This window comes from Tachypleus tridentatus, chromosome 3 (assembly GCF_004210375.1).
Source record: "Tachypleus tridentatus isolate NWPU-2018 chromosome 3, ASM421037v1, whole genome shotgun sequence".
NCBI classification, from domain to species: domain Eukaryota; kingdom Metazoa; phylum Arthropoda; class Merostomata; order Xiphosura; family Limulidae; genus Tachypleus; species Tachypleus tridentatus.
Genome location: NC_134827.1, coordinates 12057757 through 12082310, shown reverse-complemented (window position 1 = coordinate 12082310; position 24554 = coordinate 12057757). Strand labels below are relative to the sequence as shown.

Genomic DNA, 24554 nt, shown 5'->3' with positions numbered 1-24554 from the left:
GTAACATTACCAGATCGTGAGTGTTTCTATACTATACAAGCATGCACGACATCGTCATGAAATTTGTTACATAAATACACAGTTTCGATATATATATACATATGTATATACACACATATATAATGACTGTTAATTAAGTACAGTAAGTGAAACTCGCAAAACAATCAATGAATAACAAAATCACTTTTAAATTACAATGGCTGTATCGTAGCCTAGTGTTTGTAGAAACCTAGAAAATCGATTACAATGGCACAGTGAAGTAATTTAGCTGGTTATTATTTTGTGTGTGTGTGCCACTGTGGTGGTAACCTCATTATTGACAATATATATATAGTTGAACAACAGTAAAGTCAGTGAAAGTCAGTAAACAAAATATATATATATACATAGTTGAACAACAGTAAAGTCAGTGAAAGTCAGTAAACAATATATATATATATATATATACATAGTTGAACAACAGTAAAGTCAGTGAAAGTTCTCTCCAGTAAGAGATAATTTTGAATTCTGACGATAGCTGTTATTATGAATATTTTATTACACCACTCCTTATAAAGATTTTATTAAAACTACATCTCAAGATGGCGACAACATTTTCGACTCAAGTCCCATTTCATTACAGACGCTTTCTAACACATTCCTCTTAATTATTCTGTTGGATATCTTACATCATGAATGTGTAACAACAACTTATCCTATCTGTATATCTCTTATCTTCCTCAAGTCATTGTTCAGGGTAGTTTTGTGTATATCTCTTATCTTCCTCAAGTCATTGTTCAGGGTAGTTTTGTGTAACAACAACTTATCCTATCTGTATATCTCTTATCTTCCTCAAGTCATTGTTCAGGGTAGTTTTTGTGTAACAACAACTTATCCTATCTGTATATCTCTTATCTTCCTCAAGTCATTGTTCAGGGTAGTTTTTGTGTAACAACAACTTATCCTATCTGTATATCTCTTATCTTCCTCAAGTCATTGTTCAGGGTAGTTTTTGTTTAATACTCAAACTCATCATTGCAGCGAACAGAAGGTTATCTGAAATTATAACTGTATGCAGTTATTCAGTATTCAGTGACACGTAGAATACTAAAATAATACTGTTATAAGCTATGATTTTAAACATGCAATAATCAAAGTACTATTAAAATAAACCACAATCAAACATGAACTTTATTCCAAATCATCGGTTCTCATATGTGTATTTTTCATTTCTTTGTCAACTCTGGCGTATTATTTATTATAATGGAATTTTGAAATTTATAATATGAATCACGTAATTATATATATACATATATTCGAGCTGCTGTTAGCGTAAACTCATTAGTTGGGAGCTTAACAGTTAATATTTATTGATTAACTTCATGATAACGAATATATATTTTGCTAAATCAAATGCTATTGCAGGGGTTGAGTGAATTATATCCAAAGGATTTTGGAGTATCGCCAAACAGTCACAGTTCAGTCGTGTTCTTTCTGATGATATTGCATCTTTAATATCGCAAAACAGTTTTGATCACAAAATGCTGAGTCTTTAAAGATGTCATGTAAATATCATACCTTTCCTCCTTGCAAGCTTTCTATAAGCCAAATAACGATAACACCGGTTTTCCAGCGCCCGTTTTAATGTTTCGATCATGTAGAATTTCATAGGCGATTTAGCTGATATTTATTCGTTTGGAATAATATGAGTCTTTGTTTCATTCTACAAATAATTGCTTATGCGATGATTTAATGAATATGTCCGTGGAAGCAGCTTGTATATAACGTGACTTGTGTCGCTTTTCCAGGCAGAGATCCTTATTAATTATGTACTGTGCTGTTATTTGAAACACGTAAACGACGTTTGCCTCTGACTATTGTGTTCGTGCATCCTCAGCTATTACAAAACGCTGTACTGTCTAATACTGTTGAAGTACAAGCTATTATAAGTATCTTTCTTTATAGCCTTGGCTCCCAAGTTGACCTATTTTTATTTTTCTTTCTCTTCAGCTTATACATTTTAATCCTAAATCTAATCACGCCTTTATGTCTAAGTATATGAACATTTTGGGCCGAATCAGGTTGTATCCTATCCTTCCGTAAAACTCATTTTCCGCTTGTGTTGCATTATACTCCCAACGTTACATCAAATGATGTCAGAATGTAGTTGTGATATATCCCGTTCCAATGAGTCTTTATATCGGCTGGGGTTGTCACAGAAGTTGTCAATTTGTGTATTCAAAATCATGTTCATATAACATACTCAGCCCTCTGTACAATCCGTCAAGTCACTTCGTAATAAAGTGACCTCTTGAAAGTTAGTGGTGACAAACATCAAAATATTAGTGAAACATCTCGTTTTAATTAAGCGATCACTAAAGTATATAGTGGTTACTATGAAGAAGAAATATACGAAGATTCGTCGTTAAACACGAAATAACAAGGTGTAAAATCACACACAGGTATAATTATTTTAAATTGTAAATTTCCCATTAGGAATATAAATGCTTGACCTCTTTCATTGATTCTACTTACTGATACTGTCACAGATAACTACATTGCTAATACTTTCCTAGTAGCATAGCAGATAATTTTCGAAAACAATATATTGCTCTGCGTAGTCAAAGCTCTTGTAGAAGTTGCAGGGAAACTCCATTCGCATTCTCATGTAATAAAGCATTCGAAACAACTTTAAAAAAGGCAAGCCTAACCTACTTCTTTTAATAGTATGTTATTAGCATTATATAAAACAGTACGTGCTCTCTTTCTTCAGCTTCCCAGTGGTTCAGCGGTATGTCTGCGGACTTACAACGCTAAAATTCGGGTTTTTATACCCATGGTGGGCAGAGCACAGATAGCCCATTGTGTAGCTTTGAGCTTAATTCAAAACAAAAACAACTCTTTCTTCAATATCTAAAGCATTCCGGCGACTCAGCTGTAAATATATGAGCTGAATACGCTACAAATATGGGTTCGATACCCACGGTTTTCAGAGTACACATAGCTTATTAGTATATAAAATCAGTATGTAAATTTCCAGAAAATAGTAAAAGAAATAAATTACCTTAAACATCATATCAACTTTCCTGAAGTCGATGAGCGAGCACCCGTGTCCTTGTAGTAATTCTAACACCGACAGAAAATAGGCTGGATCTGTTGTAGTCAGCTGTCTCAACACTTCCTGTATGTTTCTCCGTAAGAGGTCTCTGTATGATGCAAAGTAGGGCCGTAGCAATTTTTGCTTTATACAGAAACACGAAGGGAAAATGTATAAGTTTTATGTTGCACAAAACTAAAATTAACTTCAATTCATCCTTATAGACGTCAAGTTCAATTTTATATGTATCCAAGTGATCACAGCCAACCAAAAGAGTAGCCCAGGAGATGGCGGTGTGTGGTGATGACTAGCTGCCTTCCCTCTAATCTTACACAGTTAAATTAGGGACGGCTAGCGCGGAGAGCTCTCGAATAGCTTTGCGCGAAATTCAAAGCAAAACAAACTTATTGTATGCTATTATAAATACAAGTTAAATAGAATGCTTTTGAATGAATTACATTAACTGAATCGGTTATATCATTAGGGAATGTTTAATTGATAATGGTGATTTTATGTTGTTTTTTTCATAAAGTTTGTTTGTAATTAAGCACAAACGGTTTGTAATATTGTAACTCCGTAATATGGAGAAGGGGCATAAAGTTGTAAATGACGGTGATGATTAATCTATAAATATTTTTAAATCGAAATAACTAGTAAAAAAATATTGGCTTGGTTTGAATTTCGAGCAGAGCTACTGCAGGGATATCTGTACTACCGTACCTAATTTAGCAGTTACAGACAGCTAGCTAGTCAATACCACCCACAGCCAACTCTTGGGCTACGCTTTTATCGAAAAGTACTGGGATTTACTGTTAAATTATAACGCCCCCAATGCTAAAAGGTGAAGCATTTTCGGTGATCTGGGTTCAAACACGAAGTCCGCAGATTGCGAGTCGAGCACCCTAATCGCCAGGCCGTGCCAAGCATGAAAAATGTATTGATCAAAATGAAAATGTTCTTATAATTTTTTTTAAAGAATCGTTATTTTACTTTAGAACACAACGAGAATTAAGTTTGATAAATAAGCCAAAATCTAATTTGTAATATGAAATATTAAAAGTTAATTTAAACATTTTTGTGGAGGTGATGAGAGGTGAAAATTACCAACAATTATTTTTATCAATAACTAGAAGTAAAACTCAGTTCAGAGGTAGAGAGTACAAATATACGAAAGTTCTGTAAATGGTCATGGAAGTGAAGGTTTGGAGTTTTTATTAGTGCATCTAAAATAGTTTTAATTATTTTTGTAACAACAACGAACGTTTAGAAGATAGTATTTAGTTTTATCGTTTGTATTTGATACGTTGAGTTTACAGTTTACAATTGGTAAGGGATAAACTGGGGATATTATTTATTTTATAACCCTAGGATCGAAGTTAACTAACTAGGTATTGGTTAATCTAGTTTACAAATTTATACTACTTTTGAAATTTCCCAAAATTCATCAGTTATTAATATCATTAAAAAAAAAAGACGTAGGAAACCTAAGTAAAACTCTCTTAACTCAATTTATAAGTACAGAAAAACTACATTTGAAAGTTTCTATAACCAAACTACGTATATATACATTTTCGGAATAAATGTAAACGGTTTAGAATATTTCTTTAATTTTTGAACTTTAAAGTTTCAGCATCACAGTTCTGTTATTCTAGGCAATATCACAAAACTCAGTATGAAACACAAACTAATAAAATTATTGTATAATGTAAAAGAGAGCAGTTGATTAAGTAATCCTATCCAAGACAACAATTAAGTAATAATTATTGTTAGCTAGTTATCACCATTAGATTCCATCTAGGAACATAGGGCCGCAATCGCTTGCGGATTCTTCAACAAGTATTTAAGTGAGTAGGTTGTTAGCCGACTGCACTGAGCCGTCCCTAATTTAGCAGTGTAAGACTAGAGGGAAGGCAGCTAGTCATCATCACCCACCGCCAACTCTTGGGCTACTCCTTTACCAACGCATAGTGGGATTGGCCGTCACATTATAACGCCCCCACGACTGGGAGGGCGAGCATGTTTGGCGCGACACGGGCGCGAAACCGCGACCCTCGGATTACGAGTCGCACGCCTTACGCGCTAGGCCATGCCAGGCCTGAAAAATTATTGTATAACGTAAAAAAGAGCTGTTGATTAAGTTGTCCTAACCAAGACAACAATTAAGTAAAAATTATTGTATAATGTAAAAAAGAGCAGTTGATTAAGTTATTTTATCTAAGACAACAATCAAGTAAAAATTATTGTATAACGTAAAAAAGAGCAGTTGATTAAGTTGTCCTATCCAAAACAACAATTAAGTAAAAATTATTGTATAATGTAAAACAGAGCAGTTGATTAAGTTATTTTATCTAAGACAACAATCAAGTAAAATTATATTGGTAAAACGAACAACCAGACAGTGACTTCTTTAATCATTAAAAGTATCCTCTGAATGATAGAGAGAATAAACATTTTTCTCATGATCTAAAATTTAGTATTTCAAATATTTTGTTCAATTTGCACAATTTTTGGTCCTTCCCGATTACTCTTTCGGTAGTAATGGAACTCAAGTTAGTGATACGGCTTCGACATTTTCCATTAATTAGACTGGTAAACATAAAAATGTTCTAAATTCAAGTTCAGAGAAATTAAAAAGCTTGAAGCATTTGAGTAAAAATCCTAATCTCATTATTTTTAACCCTGAAAAAATAATAGTGCTCCAGTTTTAGACAAAGATATTTCTAACCCTGACAATGATAATAGTGCTCCAATTTTAAACGAAGATGAATATTTAAGAAAAGTTGAAGATATTTCAGCTAGTTCTGCTAAATTTATGAAGTTTAACTATAATCCCGAGTGATACAAGAGAATAAGCTACAAAGATAATTATTGAAACGAAAAACAATAATATCTAAAGTTCAACTATAAACCTAGTGGTATAACAGAAGAAACTACAAAAATATCTATCGATACTGAAAACAAACAATGTTTTACATGAAAAACAATATTTGAGCTTTGGACTATCGTCACGTATCGTCTATACCTCTTTTATGGTTCTCCTAAATTTCGTAAAAAAAAGGTGCACATTACGACCTGTAGTTTCTAATGCTGGAACTAATAATAATTCTATAGCTATTGTTCTTTTTTTGATCGAATTACCATGATTTTCACCAATAACGAATACGCGTTAAAATACAATTTCAACTTTTCCAATGGAACACAGCAGATAAAATTTGAGAGCAATGTTTATTGTGTAAGTACCCTTGGATGGACAACGTTAATCCTATAAACTTACACCGAAAGTATCAGAGATTCGATTCCCCTTGGTGATGGTCCAATGTGGCTTTGCTTTAAAACAAACAACATCATTGTGTCAGTTTTGATGTTGATTCGCTGTAAACAACGAAATCATTAGAAGAGACTGTACAGTTAAATGTCGATTTGATCTTTGAAAAAACGACAACTCCAACAGTTTAGTTATTGTTAAAACTGTTTGTTCGAGGTTGATGACCTTTGCTACAAAAGAATTCCATTTTCTTTTTAACAGCAATTTTTTATTAGAAGATTGATCGTGTCGCCATGAGTTCTGGACTAGCACTCTCTTTGGCCAATTTTTTTGTACTATAATGAAAAACGATGGTTGGAAGACTGCCCCATATAATTTAAACCGCCTTACTATTGCAGATATGAGGATAACACTTTATCATTTTCAGGTATTCTGATCAAGCACATCAATTTCTTACTTATTTGAATAGTAAGCCTGACAATATAAAATTAATTGTAGAGCATTGTTTTGTTTGTTTGTTTTTTGGAATTTCGCACAAAGCAACTCGAGGGCTATCTGTGCTAGCCGTCTCTAATTTAGCAGTGAAAGACTAGAGGGAAGGCAGCTAGTCATCACCACCCACCGCCAACTCTTGGGCTACTCTTTTACCAACGAAAAGTGGGATTGACCGTCACATTATAACGCTCCCACGGCTGGGAGGGCGAGCATGTTTTGGCGCGACTCGGGCGCGAACCCGCGACCCTCAGATTACGAAGCGCACGCCTTAACGCGCTTGGCCATGCCAGGCCTGTAGAGTATCAAGGAGACCATTTGTGGATGCTTTGCTTTACAGTAATAATGGCCACTTTCAAAGTAAACTAAACCATGAAAAACATTTACTGGTTTGTACTTTAGTATTACAATTCTTATAATAAATTCTTTAAATAAAAGATTGGTCAAAATTTTGTTTCTTTAATACGTATAAAATACCCCAAACCTACGAAACTCTTCTTTGTTTTTGTTATGCATGCAACTACACAATGAACCATATTCCTACATTAAAATTTTAAAATGTAGGTTTTATAAATTTACCTATTTATATTGTCAGAAAGACTATATTGAGTCTACTATAAAAAAAATCTGTTTACCTCGGCGAAAGAATACGCAACTCTAAGATCCCTGATTAAGTCGAGTTGCTTCGATATACCCCAGGAGAATGTGACGGTGTACAATAAAATCATTTTAAAAATTTATAAAAGCCAAAGATGAGCAAATATTTCATTTAAGGGAAAGCTCGCTTAGTCACTTTCTTTCAGATTATTTACTTATTATTTTTAAGCATAGTATTTGATTTTACGAAATATATTTAAACACCGAAACATATGATTATTTCATTAGTATTTACAACTTAATTCGAAGTTAACTAGAATGTAAATAATTTTACAGTTGCAAGGCGGGTATAAAAATAGTTATAAAACATAAGTGACATTTTTGAAGTGAACCATTAACGTATATTATAAATAATGACTCCTTCCTACAAATACAGGGGTTCGTTACCCCTCGGCGGACTCAGCAGATAGTCCGATGTTGCTTTGCTATAAGAATTGTTTGTTTGTTTGTTTTTGAATTTCGCGCAAAGATACTCCTGGGCTATCTGCGCTAGCCATCCCTAATTTAGCAGTGTAAGACTAGAAAAGGGTAGATAGTCATCACCACTCACCCCCATCTTTTGGGTTACTCTTTTACCATTGAATAGTGGGATTGACCATCACATTATAACGCCCCCATGGCTGAAAGAGCAAGCATGTTTGGTGCGACCGGGATTCGAACCCGCGACCTTCGGATTACGAGTCGAACGCCTTAACCACCTGGCCATGCTGCTGTAAGAAAATACATCCATTCATACACACACCCTACAGATATTCCAATTACATTAAAAAATATAGGTAAGTCACATAACAGACGTAACTATAAATTTTATAGCTAAATACGAAGACTAAGTATCTGTTATAAAATAATTTAAAAGCCCTACGAACAGGTTAGATCCCGAAAAGGTGAGCTGTAAGCTTTTGGACTTACAACTCTAAAATCTGGGCTTCTATTTTACGTGGTGGACCGAAAGGAAATAAGCTAGTGTGCTAAAATGAAAAAAAAGCGCAAAGGTTAAAAATGTTTTTAGAGAAAAGAACATGCTAATTCAGATATTTATTAAAGAATCTGTTTTTCATTTAATCTACACTTCATTTATTTAATTATTATTCGTTTAGTTTACTTTGTTACTGAATAACTAAACAATTACAAGATATTTATCACAACATATTACTCTAAAAGTGAGAACTTTATAGAATTAATTCATTTCAACTTTTTCAAGTAATAGGAAACAAACTTTGTAATATTCATCTTTTGAATCAGATCATTATTATATACTTTAGGTACTAGTAATATTGTGAATTTAACACAAAGTTTGAACTGCCTTATACCGTATTTCACGTAATTAAACTCGCCTCTCTAATTATTTTTATAAAGCTTACCTTGTGTTACAGCGATAGTAATGTAGTATATAATCCTATAATGTAAACTACTCTGTAATTTTGACAGCAGTAGTAATTCAACATATAGTCCACTTTTATTGCTGTAATTTTGATTTGAAGAAAGAGAAGAAAAACATACATACTTTGTTTCACATTTAATAAACACCATAACTTTACCAAATAAAGCTTATAATATTCGAATGATATCAAAATAGAATATATGTTAATATTATTATTCAAAGAGAAAATAACTTGTAGTGCTAAAATATGCAAGACTATATGTTTGGGTGTACTGATACATAATAATTACAAAATGGAAAGTTTAAGAAAACTAGGCGACAATGAAAATGTAAGACGAGTAATACATAGGGTTAAAAACGTTCACGTGAGAAAACACTTAATTCATTTTGTACTAATATTACAAATACTTATTTATTCTTTAATGAGCTTGAATATTTAATGTAATAGTGTTTGAATCAGTTATTGTTATAACTATAAAAATAAAATATAAATTGTCGTTAATCAGGAAAAATAAACGAATGCCAATTTATTATGTATTTCAATTCACGATTACTGCATATATTCATAAATCAATATATGATTTATCTATCAATGAATTAGGAAAAGAAAGTTTAACATTAAATCAAAACATCCACATATGACACATAGTTTGGAACAAATTCCTGTTAAATTAGCAGAATTAACAGATGAAGTAACAAGATTATTTGGTCTCCAAAATAAATGTAGCTTAACACTTACGTTTAATATATAAATGATATTCACAATTTGAAAAAATAAAATCAATTTAAATACATCTGTAATACGAAATTGTTGGGGATCCATAATAATTAATAATTTCTTGTGAATATTTAGTTGTCATCCAAATTTAACACTACGATAGAATAATATTTCATATTATCGTTTCTTAATTTGGTGATCTGTGTTTTGTTATAGAAAAGCCACATCAGGATATGTCCAGTGCAAGTGATCAAACGTTGCTTTTAGGGTTAGTAAATTGGAAGACTTTCCACTTTCCCCCCCGAAAGACTATTTAGGTGATTATTATGAAGATACTTTATTTTTCTGTATTTGAATTTCAAATGTAGTTCGAAGTATTTAAAAGAATCACATAAATATTATTGCTAGAGTTTCCTATATTTGTATTGTGTAAATTATAACGGTATTAAAGTCGGACGGTCTGGTTTCATAAAGAATATTATGTCATTTGCATAAAAGATGTAAACGTTTTTGTTGTTCATATGTGTGAGACTTCCCTTACTGAAATAAATTTTCTACGTTTTTTTTTCCTATATAAGCAATAATCAGGTTTGACCGTAATAACTACTGAAAACTAGATATTGGGTTCTTTATACTATAATCATCAATGAATAAGTATCTCTTTTATTAATAAACAAAGATTAAATATTTTAATGGAATTATGATGTACAATGTGATGAAATAAAAATGGAACTGTACAAAAGAAAATATAGCTCCAAAATCATTAAAACATATATATATATTACGCTTCAATAACCAGGATTTTAAGCAAGTGATAAGAGTTTTAATAGGAGCTAACTATTCTACTTGTATAGTAAATTTATATCTTTACTATTACAATAATAGATTTATTGAAAATTGCAGAGATATTTTTACTTTAACTTACAAATATATAGTTAATTTAATTAGTATAAATAATCCTGAAATAAACAATGTTAACACTGTTTATCCAGTAGAATTAGAAATTGAAAATACTCCAATGTCTAATACATAAACACAATATTTAGATTTAGGAATTGAAATAATTGGCAAGGATATCAGTATCAATATTTTTAAAAAAAGAAACTATTTTGGATTTTGAATTTATGGTTTACTCTCTTTTAACAGAAATGTACCATATCTTTCTGTTATAAGCATTATAACTTCGCAGTTATTCTGATATTGTAAAAGTTTTAATAAATTACAATATTTTATCAATAATGTTGAAATACTGAAACAAAAATTAATAGTTAATGGATTTAATAAAGAGACTTTAAATAAGATTATTAAACTATTATGTAACAAATATAATAAAGTATCAAATAAATATAAAGAAATAAAAATTAGAGAAATTTTAATAAAATTCTTAATAACTATTTTTAGTTATGAATAAAGTCATTTAACAACTTGGCACTACTTTATGCAGACGTACACCTTGTTGGATATAAAAGCTTGTTTAGAGCATGATAGTCACCGTATACTTAATAATTAGGTGGTGGTTGGGTGCTATACTAGTTTATTTTGATAACTGAATGAAACTTTATATACTAGTATAATTCATTTGCTGGGCTACCAATAAGTGCCTTTCTACCATAACCGGGGTTGAAATGATAACTTCAAGATGTAAGTTTTTAACTTACTTATCCCAAAATGGTAGTACTTATTCTTATTTTTATTTTTCAATAACTTTTTCTTTACTTTGAAAAGCAGTCACCTACCCACAGTCAGCTGCAGGCAGTGTGCATGGTGATATAGATGTGGGGCGTAGTGGACTTCAGCGCCCACATCTCGTTCTCTTAATTTCTCTTTCTATATCCTTTTTTACTCCTTTATTTTATTTCTTTGCGTGCAACTGGCAGCAAATGGAGGTTAAGAATGATAGACAATGTGTCCCCACCACAATGTGGGCCCTATTTCCCTAGTCATCTCCAAATTCTAGGGAACATTTTATATCTCGTATTATAGCTTGTACCTTGGGATCTGTTTAATTAATGCAGTGTCAATGTTTATTATTTTTTAATTTATTTTTGTTTTGTATTGTTTTTAGGTTACAACAATCTAATATAATTAGTCAGACGTTTGGATTTGCTGTTTTTAACATAGTCCTTCTTTTTTATTTTGTTTACTTAACTTTATCAATATTAATTTCCTCTAATATATATATTGTACTTGCGGTATTCAAAATGTTAAATTAAAGAACTAAGAATAATATTTTACTGTAATTCTGTATCAGGGCTCCAAAAAACGGTTTCTTAACAAACCCTTATTAAACTTTTAAAAACATTATTCCACTATGCTATAATTGCACCAGCTCTTTCCCTGGAGCTAGTGAAACATTTTTATTATTACTGCAGCAAAATGCCGTCAAACATCCTTCCGCCCTCTTCACTCGTTTTATGAAAGCACAACGTCGCAGTTTCCGTCACATGCCGTATCTTGTTACATGCATCCGGGTAACTTTAGAGGACTGACAAGGGGGACTTTTGAGAGAGTGTAATACCAAGGTATGGTTCTCGTTCCATCGAATGTTAAATTATATTTACTATCATACTTACTTTATGTTAAATTATATTTACTATCATACTTAGTTTATGTATGTTTTTACACGAATCACTACAAGCATTTTTTAACAATTAACTAAATTCTGAAACTATAATAAGAAAGGCATAAATTTATTAGTGTAACAGGTTTGAATTTCATCTTGTTATACCATCTTAATTAATCTTTCATGATCCTAGATGTTACTTTTTTAACCAACTAATATCCACCAAAACAACAAATATATCAGAGGAGTTACTTTCCTTCTAATAACTTGTTATGTTCTAATAATGAAGTTACCCTATATTGTTAGTCATAGGAGTACATCGCCGTAAAACATTGTTCCCCAGTAGCCCAATGGTTTGTCTACGGATTCCCCTGTAAGAAACCAGATTCTGTGCCCGTGATGGGCAGAGCACAAAGAAACCATTGTGCAGATTTATGCTTAACTTCAAACAAACAAACAGTAAAATATTAATAACAAATGTTCGAAAATGTTCACATTCAAAGATGCTCTTATTAACCTTATTTTAATACTAAAGTGGAAAACATATGAATTCTGGATTAAAGTTTCGTATCAAAAGGTGTATGTTGGTTTATATATATATATATACATATATGGCTTTTAAAATATATTAATATATCATTACAAAAAGTAGGTTTCCCACAATATTTAAACATTTATTTTTCGAAAGTTTGTAGCTCATATAACAATTGTTTGCTTACTTTTCAATATTCGCATAAACTGTACGAGAACTATCTGCACTAGCAGTTCATTATTTTAAACATTTTTAGCTAGTCACTCACTGTCAACTAACGGGCTACTCTAATCACATAGTGGAATATGACTGTCACTCTCATACCGAACGTACGAACCGATTTTTTTATCTCTGGAAAGCCCCATTCCGACAAACTAATTTTTAAGCCATGCCCGACACTGTTAAACGTTTTGACAGGCAGTTACAAACCGAACGTTGCTTATTCAGATATTAAGTTTTTGGGTTGTTTTGAATTTTGCGCAAAGCTCCACGAGGGCTATCTGCGCTAGCTGTCCTTAACCTAACAGTGAAAGACTAGAGTGAAGGCAGCTAGGCATCACCACCTACAGCCAACTCTTGGGCGACTCTCCTACTAACGAATAGTGGGATTAATCGTACATTATAACGTCCTCAGAACTGAAAGGGGCGATCATTTTTGGTGGAACAAGGATTCGAATCCGCGACCTTAAGATTGCGAGTCAAACGCCCCAACCACCTGGCCATGCCAGGCTAAGAGGTTAAGAAGAGTGTGGAATCAACTACATTTAGTTGAATCATATCAACACTTAGTATTAACAGTAGCACGTATAGGGCGTTGTTGAGGGAGAGGAACAAAGAATGAAAAATAAGTGCCCATTATTTCTTAAAATAATTGCAAATTAAAGAAGAAGCTTCTGACCCGTGACCTCTTCATTGATTTATTTCGTGTTTTTTAATAACTTTTGTATGTGTCTTTGACATAATATTTGAATAGAATAGGTTTGGTTTGTTTTGAATTTCGCGCAAAGCTACATCAGGACTATCTGCGCTAGCCGTCACTAATTTAGCAGTGTAAAACTAGAGAGAAGACAGCTAATCATCACCACTCGCCGCCAACTCCTGGGCTACTCTTTTACCAAGGAAACGTTTGATTGACCGCCATATTATAACGACACCACGGCTGAAAGGGTGAGCGTGTTTGATGTGAAAGGGATTCGAACCCGCGTCCTTCGGATTACGAGTCGAGTGCCTTAACCGCCTGGGCGTGTCAGACGTTTGTATGCTAGTAAAATATGTATATTTATAATATTTCGAGAAAAGAACACTTCAGAAAAAATTACCTGTGGATAGATACAGTTAAACTGCATATTTTGTGACACATCGACAGAAGAAAATAAAACAAAGATAAATAGATGTTAAGTAAATCAATAGTTTCTGGATAAATATCTGATATTTCGATGATAGGACGTCTAAAACATTTACCTGTGGTTAAATATAATTAGACTGTATGTTTTATGGTTCACAGTAAAAAGAATCACTAATGTGATAAACTTATGTTAAAATGTATCAGTGTTTTATGTGCATATATATATTGGCCAATCGTAACTGATATAGTACAGCCGTGACTCCGCCCTCACTGTAGTATTCTGTTGATAACAACGACCCACCTTTACATGCATTATGAGCTCCTCTGTTGGTTTTTCCTGGAAACTGTGGCATGTTCCATCAGACTGGAAGTCTGCAACTGTCTCAGCACACACGTTTAGTACAGCCTCTCTTAGTTTGGGACTCAAATTGACCACCAGAGTCTGTCAAGTGAAAAGATAAATATTAATGGTTTCTTTTTGTGTTTACTTACTGATTATATGCATTATTTTATTACAAGTTACCTTATTTTCAGTAAGGGAGAATATTTTTTGAACAATACAACGTTTCGATGACTGGTGAGATCAATCTCAAGTACATAAGTTTTTGGAATGCTATAAAAAATAAAATTTCTCGATAGAATTTTCCTGCAACATGCTTGTGCAAAACGCATTTAAGTAGAATAGCATACATAGCTGACTAAATATGTAATGGTTAACAGGTATTCAGGAACTTAAAGCTCGTATGAAACCCATTTTATCATACAATATGTATTTGTATTACGTTCTTGATCCCTTGAGCTATGAGGTAATAGAAAAATTAATTTCTTCATTCTAGACAAACAGAATATATAAGATGTTAGTTGGATATTCAACAAAGAAGTGTAAACCCAATTCATTTATGAGAGTATGAGCATGCGTTTATGTATATGAAAACAAACAAAGTATTTCATTACATGAAACGTTTAAAATGTTATATTCGAACCAACCTAAAAAAATCAAAAGTAGATAAAGAAACCAATACAAAAGATTATTAGTAAGACATTCTTACTTTTTAAACTTTTTTATATACAAGATTGTTTAGTGTAGGTATTATTAATTTATTTATTTTATGAGTTAATGTTTTGCGATTGTTTATTTTTATATAAAAAAAAAGCTGTCGATTGTTAGTGATATCAAGGCCAAGGAGATTTGTAGAATGCCTCAGTGAGAAACATAAATAGCAGCGACCAGAGAGCACAAAGAGAGCCAAAAGTAAAGGTGAGTGAAATAGAGTTTTGGTCAGAAAAAAGTTCGAAAACGTAAAGTTAACCGACGTAGGAGTGAATATGTCGATATGTTAAAGTGAGATTAACAGTCTTCTGACATTTTAGGAAAATAATTCGCTTCGTCAAAGGGTGTTCTAAAGCAACTGAACCTGCCTGTGTGGACTCTGACAAAAAATACGAGTATTTGAAAGTAGGCCTAAATAAGTAAAAGCAGGCGAGATTCAAAAGTTAGATATATAACTGCAGTAACGCACAAACTAGTGTAAGTGAATCATACAACGATGCTAATGACAACATAGAAACATAATTCGGCATGTCAGCTGAATTTTAAAGCAACTGAATTAACCTGAATGGAATTTTGACAATAAGAATAGAACTATATATCATTTAAGACACATCTGTGATATACACAGTCCACATAATTTTAGTACGTACGCTTAACTTGTTTTAAAATAATATAAAACTGTTCATTTACGTCGAATGTATCGCCAGTAAATTACAGACATCTATTGTAGAAGAAGCTCAGCTCACTCATATGTAAAGATTTTTACTACTACTTACAAAGTACGTTTTAACACACATTTTACTAGTGAAGTACAAGTAACTTTGAGAGATTCAGTTGTAAAAACGTTATACATGTAATACAACATTAGGCAAACACATCATCCAATACGCCCCTGTTTCTGTTATAATTCTATGAGTAACATCTTGAGCACTAAATATCATGAATATTGAGATCATTCTAATCACCCTTAAACTTGCTATCTTGGTGTATCCAATTATTTGAATAATGTCTTTTTCATGACACTGTTTTTGAAGCAACAATTGAACTGCAGGAATGAATAAAAACCCTATAGCCCGAGCGCTTTCGAAAAATGGACCTTTCAAAAGAGCTCGTGCTATAGAGATTTTATGCATTTTTATCAAGACATCTTGAACTTACGTGCTTTCGTAACATCGTAATTGTACAGTAGAAGTAGCATTAAATATTGTATATTGTCTTATTTGTGATAAATTTGTATTTGTTTAAACAATAATATTTTACGCTTACGATTTCTGAACTCGTCAATAGATAAATTAAGGTCGTTAGTCTCAGACAGACACAATAATATAACTTCTCAAATTATTAAATAAACTTTAAATTTTTTACGCGATTACTTACTATTTAAGTTAGTCAGCTAAACTTCAGTTTAGCCTTTTTAAGATGTCATTATGTTCGTGAATTTTTATCACAAATACGTGTATTTGAAGCTGTTTTTTTTACTTAATCGATATTCCTCTTTTTTATTTTTCATCCACACTTTTTCCATGTTTGAAGCTTTTCTCAAAAGGCTGTTTTCTATTGAACATTGCTCTATTTTCTCTCTTCCATTTTTTTCGTCAACTAGAACTCAGTTTTTATATTTAATATTTTTCGTTGTTTCTTTCTTAAACATATTGATAAATTCTATAGACGTATATGGATGTTGATATAGTACTGTTAAAGTATGTATACATTCATTTAGGTGAATAAAAAAATGAGTACTTTGTTTTGTAAGCACGAACTTCTCAAATAAATTCTGAGCAAATGAGCTTTTAAGATTGAAATATTGTACAAGTTAGTAATATCAATATTACAGCTGATTTACACTCTTAAAGTAGAAGGGAACTTTAAATGACAGTAAAAGTATGTGTGTGTATGTGTGACATCATCTGTCATGTTTCAGGGCAGTCTGAATATTTACATTTTCATAATATTCGTTGTATATTTTATATTTCTGTTTTTAACACCAGAAAGTAAAAAAAAAAAATATTTTTCACTAATATCAATGTTTAGAAAAAAAAAGACATTTCAACATCAGTTACCAATGCTTCAAGACTGTCTCATGTGACGGATTTACTAATATATATTTATTGTAATATCGATGTTTATTTCAGTTAAATATATATTTATAAATGCGTGTAAGCTATATTTTTAAATCTGTTTTGCGAAATTCATGCCAATTTACTAAATTTGTAGAAGATTTTCGAACAAAAAATCAACAATATATGTTTTACGAAAGCATTAACGTGTCCTCAGTATTGTTGGGCCAACTGAAATTTCTAGAACCTCGCCTAAATTTTATAAATTGACGCGCCGAGAGACAGTATATATTGTTTGTTTTCTACAGTTGATAAACTATAAAGCTCGGAAACTATAACTGTGATTAACGCTTATTAATCTGGAAACTACAGATATTTGATCAGAAACTTTTATAGAAGATTTCGAACATTACAAACCGTTAGTATTTCTACGAAGACAATGTACAACTTCAGCTGTGAAAAACTCACGTATAATCATTGAAAAGCTAACTAACTCCCCGTTATTAAATGAAATGTACCTATATTAACTCAGAATTAATTCACTCACTGTGAAACGTTGATAAAATATTCAGTTACATACGAGACAGAAGACTCAGTAATGTTTGTAAGTTTGTAAAACTTTTGTATATAATTCATTATTTTCTAATAACCGTTATTATGAATTGTATTATTGTATGTATATTAAAACATATTTGTATTAAGAAAGTAAAGTGTGTGTATCAATCTTGCTGGAAAACATCGCATATGTAATATAACTCTACGTTAAATTCAACTTCTAAATTTAAATTACACTTGAACTCAGTTTCAGGCTATATGAAATTGTAATACGTAACATAATAAATTGGAGGCTCGTTCGAAATAAATTATAACATTTAACACTCAATATTTACATTTTCAGATAGCCTGATGTGGTTTCCAATAACAAAACACACACACGTCATGCTTTAGGACAGTCTCAAATTTTCTTAATATTCGTTGTGTAAATTATATTTCTGCTTTTTAGCAGCAAAAAGTAGGAAAAAATCATCCTAAATAAAGAGCAAAGTTCAGAAAAAGATGTTTCAATTTGATCCATATTGCAACGTTATATATTCAATGTTTTTTACAAACCTAAATTCAAAAAATTCCATCTCCTAAAAAAACAGTTTTGTAAGAGCATTTATTAGCAGCATACAAGTAGTTTGTAAGCACACACTGTTTTGTGACGCTAGAAACGAAATATTACGCTGACGTCATAAACTCGTGAATTTTTAAGCTTGTTTTTAATCGACAGATTTTTGGGGGACATAATTTCTACGTTGTTGATTTTTAACAAAGACATCTCTAAAGAAAGAAATAATTGATTTTGTAGTATACGATTCAGTGTTGGAATTTCAAACTAACACTCGTTTGTTTTGCTTATATATACGTATGTAATCTTGCGCTACTTCTCTATCTTTAAATGTGTTTTATAATTTAAAACTTGCCTATAAAATATCATAAAACTAAAATGTTTGACGCAGAAATCATTTTTAAACAAAATGTTAAATTGATTTTTAGTTCTATTTGAAATACTTTGCAACCCAACGACTTTATTTATTTAGGTTAAGGAATCTAATATGGAATTAGAATGAAAAACTCATGCTTCGTGATCTAAACGTTTTGTTTGTGATGTTTTAATATTCAATGCAAAGTTATTAAAAAGTAGAAACAGTTCCATGTATATAAATAATTAAAACGTTTAAGAGGCTACTCAAGTATGTAATTAGGTCTGTAGAGTTCTGAATGAATCTGGTAGCCGTGCAGGATGACTGTGAGGTTAAACCTATTTTGCAACATGTGATACCAATCAAACACATAAAGTACAAAAGGCACTTCGAGCTGATTTGTATGGTGAAAACTGACAAATCTATCGACTTGTATAATAAAAGAGACCAAATTTAACGACGCTTTCAAAATATAAGTATCAGAGACAAACATTAAAATTCAATACGGCGATAGCATCTGTATTCTATAATAAAAAAAGATTTTGCACATAGAATCGTAACACATAAACACTCTTGTCTGAGATGAGGCTATAAAGAATAACAGATTCATTTCCTAAGTAACTTCCCTTCCCATTGCAGAGAATCATTTAGATGCTTCCCTCCTTTATGCATATTGTAACATTGCACCTCCTTCTCTAGTTCTAATTCCAGTTTTGCATACTTTAAGGAAGCTTAAAATGGTTCAATCGCACCTTAGTCTTTCAGTTATATAGATTACATACTAGTGTGCATAGAGTTAAAAGACAAACTTTTGCATGTATATTTTTCGTACATATAAACTTGAACAGTTTCTGATTAATGTAGAGAAAAATCTGAAGTCACTTAAAATACTACAATAAGGATAACAGAAAAAAATACTAAATAGAATATATTAGAGTTTGTTGTAGTAAGAAACTTACACAACTTATTGTTCACCAGTCATATGTAGCTTCATATGACAAATAATATCCTGGTTCTTACAATAGCCGAAAATAAATCCCCAACCTACAGTGTTATTGTACGATGAATAACAACCTGATCATATATTCTGTAATAATTTACCGCACATTTGTTACACATTAAATAAATCCTTAAGATACACAACAATTCCTATGAGCCGTAAGTTTTCTTTTACAATGTATGCAAGCTTAATACAACAGAAATTTTTCACAGATCGTACCAGGAATGATTCGTTGGAATTTCAATTTATTTATTATGTATTATTAGTCCTTAAAGTCGAAAGGTTTAACCGCAGTTTAATTTTTAATCAATTGGAATTGGTATTTGTGTGTTTGTTTGTTTCAAGTCAGCACAAAGCTACACAACGAACTATCTGTGTTCTGCCAACCATGGACATCGAAATGAAAAAAAAAATCATTCTAGTATTTAATTGTAGTCTACAACGTATTATTAGGTTCGAATTAAAACGCACTAACTACTCTATAGTTTTTTTATGTGTATAATCAGTGTTCTATCAATATTATTTCATTATTTATTTTTTAAAGTAGCAACATCAGTGTGCATTACTTATTTTTAATTTTTCTAAAAATCAAATTATTTGTAATATTTCTTTATGATTTAGTGGTAATATATTCTTATATCAACATTTAAATTTGAGAAACTTAGTTTTTTGGCAGTGTCCCTGATGATGAAGTCATTCTTTGTTTTTTCAGTGAAAATATGAATACATATTCTTTTGCCTCTCTCCAGTTAAATAGTATTGTAGTATTGTAAAATTTTCTGGCAATATAAAGTTTAAGGTGAGAGTACCTTAGTGTTTGAAAGTAAAGGTTAAAACGAATTCTCGTAAGACAATTTGGTATTTTCCTAGATGCTTTTTAAACCAATTGCACGCAATACTTCAGTACTATGGGTGTTTTATAATGTTCGAAAATTAAAGTACAGTTGGATTGAACAATTTATATAGGACTCTGTCGCCTTTTTTTGCTCTGTAATGTATTTAAAAATAACATTAGGATTTTCCCCTTATATCTAACATTAATGAACTAGAAATTTAAGTGAGTAGCTTTTTCATTTCCCAGAATAGCATGATTTTTTCATTAAGGTTTATTCTATGATATCTGTTATATTTATTAATTTTACAAAAAAGTAAGACCGACATGGTCAGGTGGGTTATGGCGTTCGACTCCTAATCTGAGGGTTGCGAGTTCGAATCCCTGTCGTACGAAATATGCTTGCCCTTTTAGTCGTGGGTGCATTATAATGTAACGGTCAATCCCACTATTCGTTGTTAAATAAAGAATAGCCCAAGAGTTGATGGCTAGCGCAGATAGCCTTCGAGTAGCTTTGCGCGAAATTCATAAACAAACAGAAAAAGTAAAAGATTCAAATAAATCTTTGCCAAAATATAGATAACAGAATAAACGTCTACGTCAACATTACAATTAAAATTAACTTAATATTCAACATTATTTCCAACGAAAATTAAATAAAGATTGAAACTTCTTTAAGAAATATTGTTGACAATTTAGTTTCTTCTGATTTAGTTTATATAGATTTGTGACTAATATATAGGAGGAAAGAATAACTGCACGAAACTTTATCACAACTTGAACAAATTGTTCGCAGTCACCAGTCGGACAGTGAGAGAAATTATAACACTGGATAATTTATAGTGTTCCGATAATGGATATAACATATATCGTTAATAATAAACTAAAAGTTTGCAAAAAAGAACGAAAACGATGACCGCTAGTCTATCAGACGCAAAGTATATTTTATTTGTTGATCGTCTGTTTCTGACACAAACATGTATGTATGTATATATATATATATATATAAAAAAACCTGAACCGAAGGTATCCTTTAGCGAAAACGTATCAAGAAACAATAGTACACTATTATATATCTTCTGGTTAGATAATAAATAAATCCCAAATATATAACTACTATGTAACGTTAAGAGAATGCCCATGGTAACAATTAGATGAACTATAAAATAAAAACTCTTAAATTAGAACGGTTTTTGAAAACTGTTCTTCCTTCTTCAAGGTTGAACAATGAAGATATATCTTCGAAAGCGTTGCTGTGAATGGAAGTAGAATTAACAGCGTTGCAAGTGTCCTCAAAATTACGATTTTACTTTTGGTTTCTTATACATTCCTTGAAATATGTATAAAAACGACGTGACCGCTTCTTATAAAAAATATTATTAATCTAAAATAACAACGCCTAATATCATATTTCATTCACTTAAGTTTGAAAATATTTACATTCATACATACGTAAAAGTTATAGGTGCATTTGTGTAAAGTGTGCCAAATTTGTATGTAGTCTTCTATAACAAAATATCTTACAAATGTTTGGATTAAACGTTGTATTACATGACGATAATAAATCGAACAAATTATCTTACAAATGTTTGGATTAAACGTTGTATTACATGACGATAATAAATCGATTTATGTTAGAAGTGCAGTCAAAACTAGTTTTAAAATTTAAGTTTCAACATATTTTTTAGAGATAACACTACTAAGTTGTACTGTTTTTACTCCTAAGAAGAGAGAACAGACAGACAAATGCTAGTTTTATGACTTATATTTCTCTGCTTTATGAGTTTTTGCACATCCTAACAAAAACAATATTCAGTGAAATGTAGTTTAGAAACATATAATTCGTCCGTGTACACACTATCTCACTGAATTTAAACAGTTGATTTACAAAATGTCTTAAAAGAAAATTCATGTGTTGATAATGTCGTGAATTATATTTTCACTTATAACTAGATTTTGAAATGTGTTTTTTTTATAACTGCATCACGAAATGCGCAATAATTTCATGATATTCATTTCGTAGCTGAATGGTTAATATTTCTAGAAACCCTGTGACTTCTTGAGTTTAATGTAACGTTCTTGTTTTTGCTTCAAATAGCACCACATAATATACAGCGATTAAAAGCAATGTTTACTTATATGTTCGTAGTTCTTACACGGGAAAAGGTTTTATTCCATTAGTATTTCAGACAGTGTAAACAAAACTTCTAACAGAGCTACGCTTCCAACGCAAATTTCTGCAATGCAACAAAACACAATGATCTGGAGAAGACCTAACACAGTGATCCGGGGAAGATATCATCATACAGGATGTTTGTTATATATTACAATCCTAAGGAGTGGGTTTTATATATATAAACAATACATTGAGGTTGTTAAATAAATTGTATCACAAGGCACCAACTTAGTTATTTCTTTTTATGAATTGTTCAAGCAAAAAATGAAAGACACTAGAGCTGTAACATTGAAAAGTTAAGAGTAATCAAGTTACTACACGTTTTTTATTTTAATTTTTTTGTATGGTCGGTTCCAGAGCAAAATAAGTTACCTAAAGTATTGAACAGATTTTTTTACGGAATAGAACGTTTTTAAACAACAAATATCTTTGCTTATTTTCTATCTATTGTCTTTGCATAATATTAATTTATTTTAAAATTTTACAAACTAAAACAAAACGAGGAAGATTTTTATCAAAGAAATTTCATTAACTTTCGTAATAAATTTTTGCAGAGTATTTCAGCGGTGTATTAGTTTAAATACTTGGTGTTAAATGTTATTTCAAAATGTGCGATTTTAGTATTATTCAAATTGAAAATTTGTATGTAAGAGCGATTTTCACGTTTTCTTTATTACCCAGCGATTCCGTCATAAAGTTCTTGGAAATACGATACTTAATACACACTGTTAGAACAGTAAGCATGTTCTTAAAAGTTAACTTTTATTTTGTTATTAGTCTCAGCTTTATCAGTAACAATGTATCTTGTATGACACTAGAATGTTAATAAATTTAATAATTAATAATTTTCCAAATTTCCGAAATGCTCATGGTGCATTGGTAAGCACTTTCAATGGCACAGCGGAATGTCTGCGGACTTATAACCCGAGAAACCTAATTTCGATACCCGAAGTGGACATAGCATGTGCTTAACTACAAAACAAACTCCATCGGCAAATAAATAAATATATAAGTGAAAATTAAGGTTGAATTATAAATACAATTTTAGCATAAATTTATGTATTATGTTATTTTTGTACTGTATATTGTTGTTTCTTCACAAATTTCCACTCTACCAAATTTGGATTTTTTCCTTCTCATTACCTACGCTAACATCGGTAGCCATGTGTTCAACCTTCTGTGTGTTTTTGTCAGCAAGGTTTGTCAAAACGAACAGAATGGATTTTGACGGAAGTTGATATACACTTGGTCAATGACTAAACGTAAAAACGTTTAGTTTTTGGATGATCAAGTTCAAAAGCTAATGTCACAAAATCATGTGTAAACATGAGGACCGATTTTTCATACTATTTTTATATATAACTCAGTCAAAACTGACTGAAGTTTTATGAAATTTTGTGAGCAGATATAGAATATAATTACACATTGTCCTGCGAGAAATGGTTTGTTTTCGTTGGTAAAGGCGGACATAGGTCACATTTTCCTATGCCATACTGAGTGTCGGGGATATTCGCCATACTGATTTACCTTCTAGTTTATTTCGTATATCTAAGCCATTTGTATTCACTCTCTTTCTTCTTTTATTCGCTTATAAACAATGTGTTTTCTTCTCCTCTCTTATTTCTATACAATAACCACTTTTCTCGTATTTTCTACAATTTTTTCAGAACATTTCTCTTCTCAGTTCAACACATCCGTTCAATTGCTCTGTTAATTAGGTTCCACATCTCCAAAATATGCACTTATTTTCTGGTCTTTGGTCTATCCTAATTTTATTTCTTTTCTCCACATATTTTTCCACCATCTGCTTTATTCTATATATTTTACCCTTCAAACTTTCTAACTCACTTTTAAACAGTCCACATTTTCATATCCTTTTATTGCGTTCCATTCAAACAAAATATAATTCTTTATAACGCATTCTTAATCATTTTTTGTTCCAC

At 31.3% G+C, this 24554-nt stretch overlaps 1 protein-coding gene across 1 annotated transcript in view; it reads right to left on the bottom strand.

Annotated features, from left to right (window-relative positions):
* Positions 1–24554, bottom strand: part of LOC143246366 (uncharacterized) — a 64161-nt gene that overhangs the window by 9671 nt on the left and 29936 nt on the right. The window contains exons 6-7 of the mRNA XM_076492946.1: positions 14331–14471; positions 3044–3220 (exon numbers count right to left, since the gene is read on the bottom strand). Coding sequence (XP_076349061.1) covers positions 3044–3220; positions 14331–14471 — 318 coding nt within the window. The remainder of the gene's footprint in view (positions 1–3043; positions 3221–14330; positions 14472–24554) is intronic.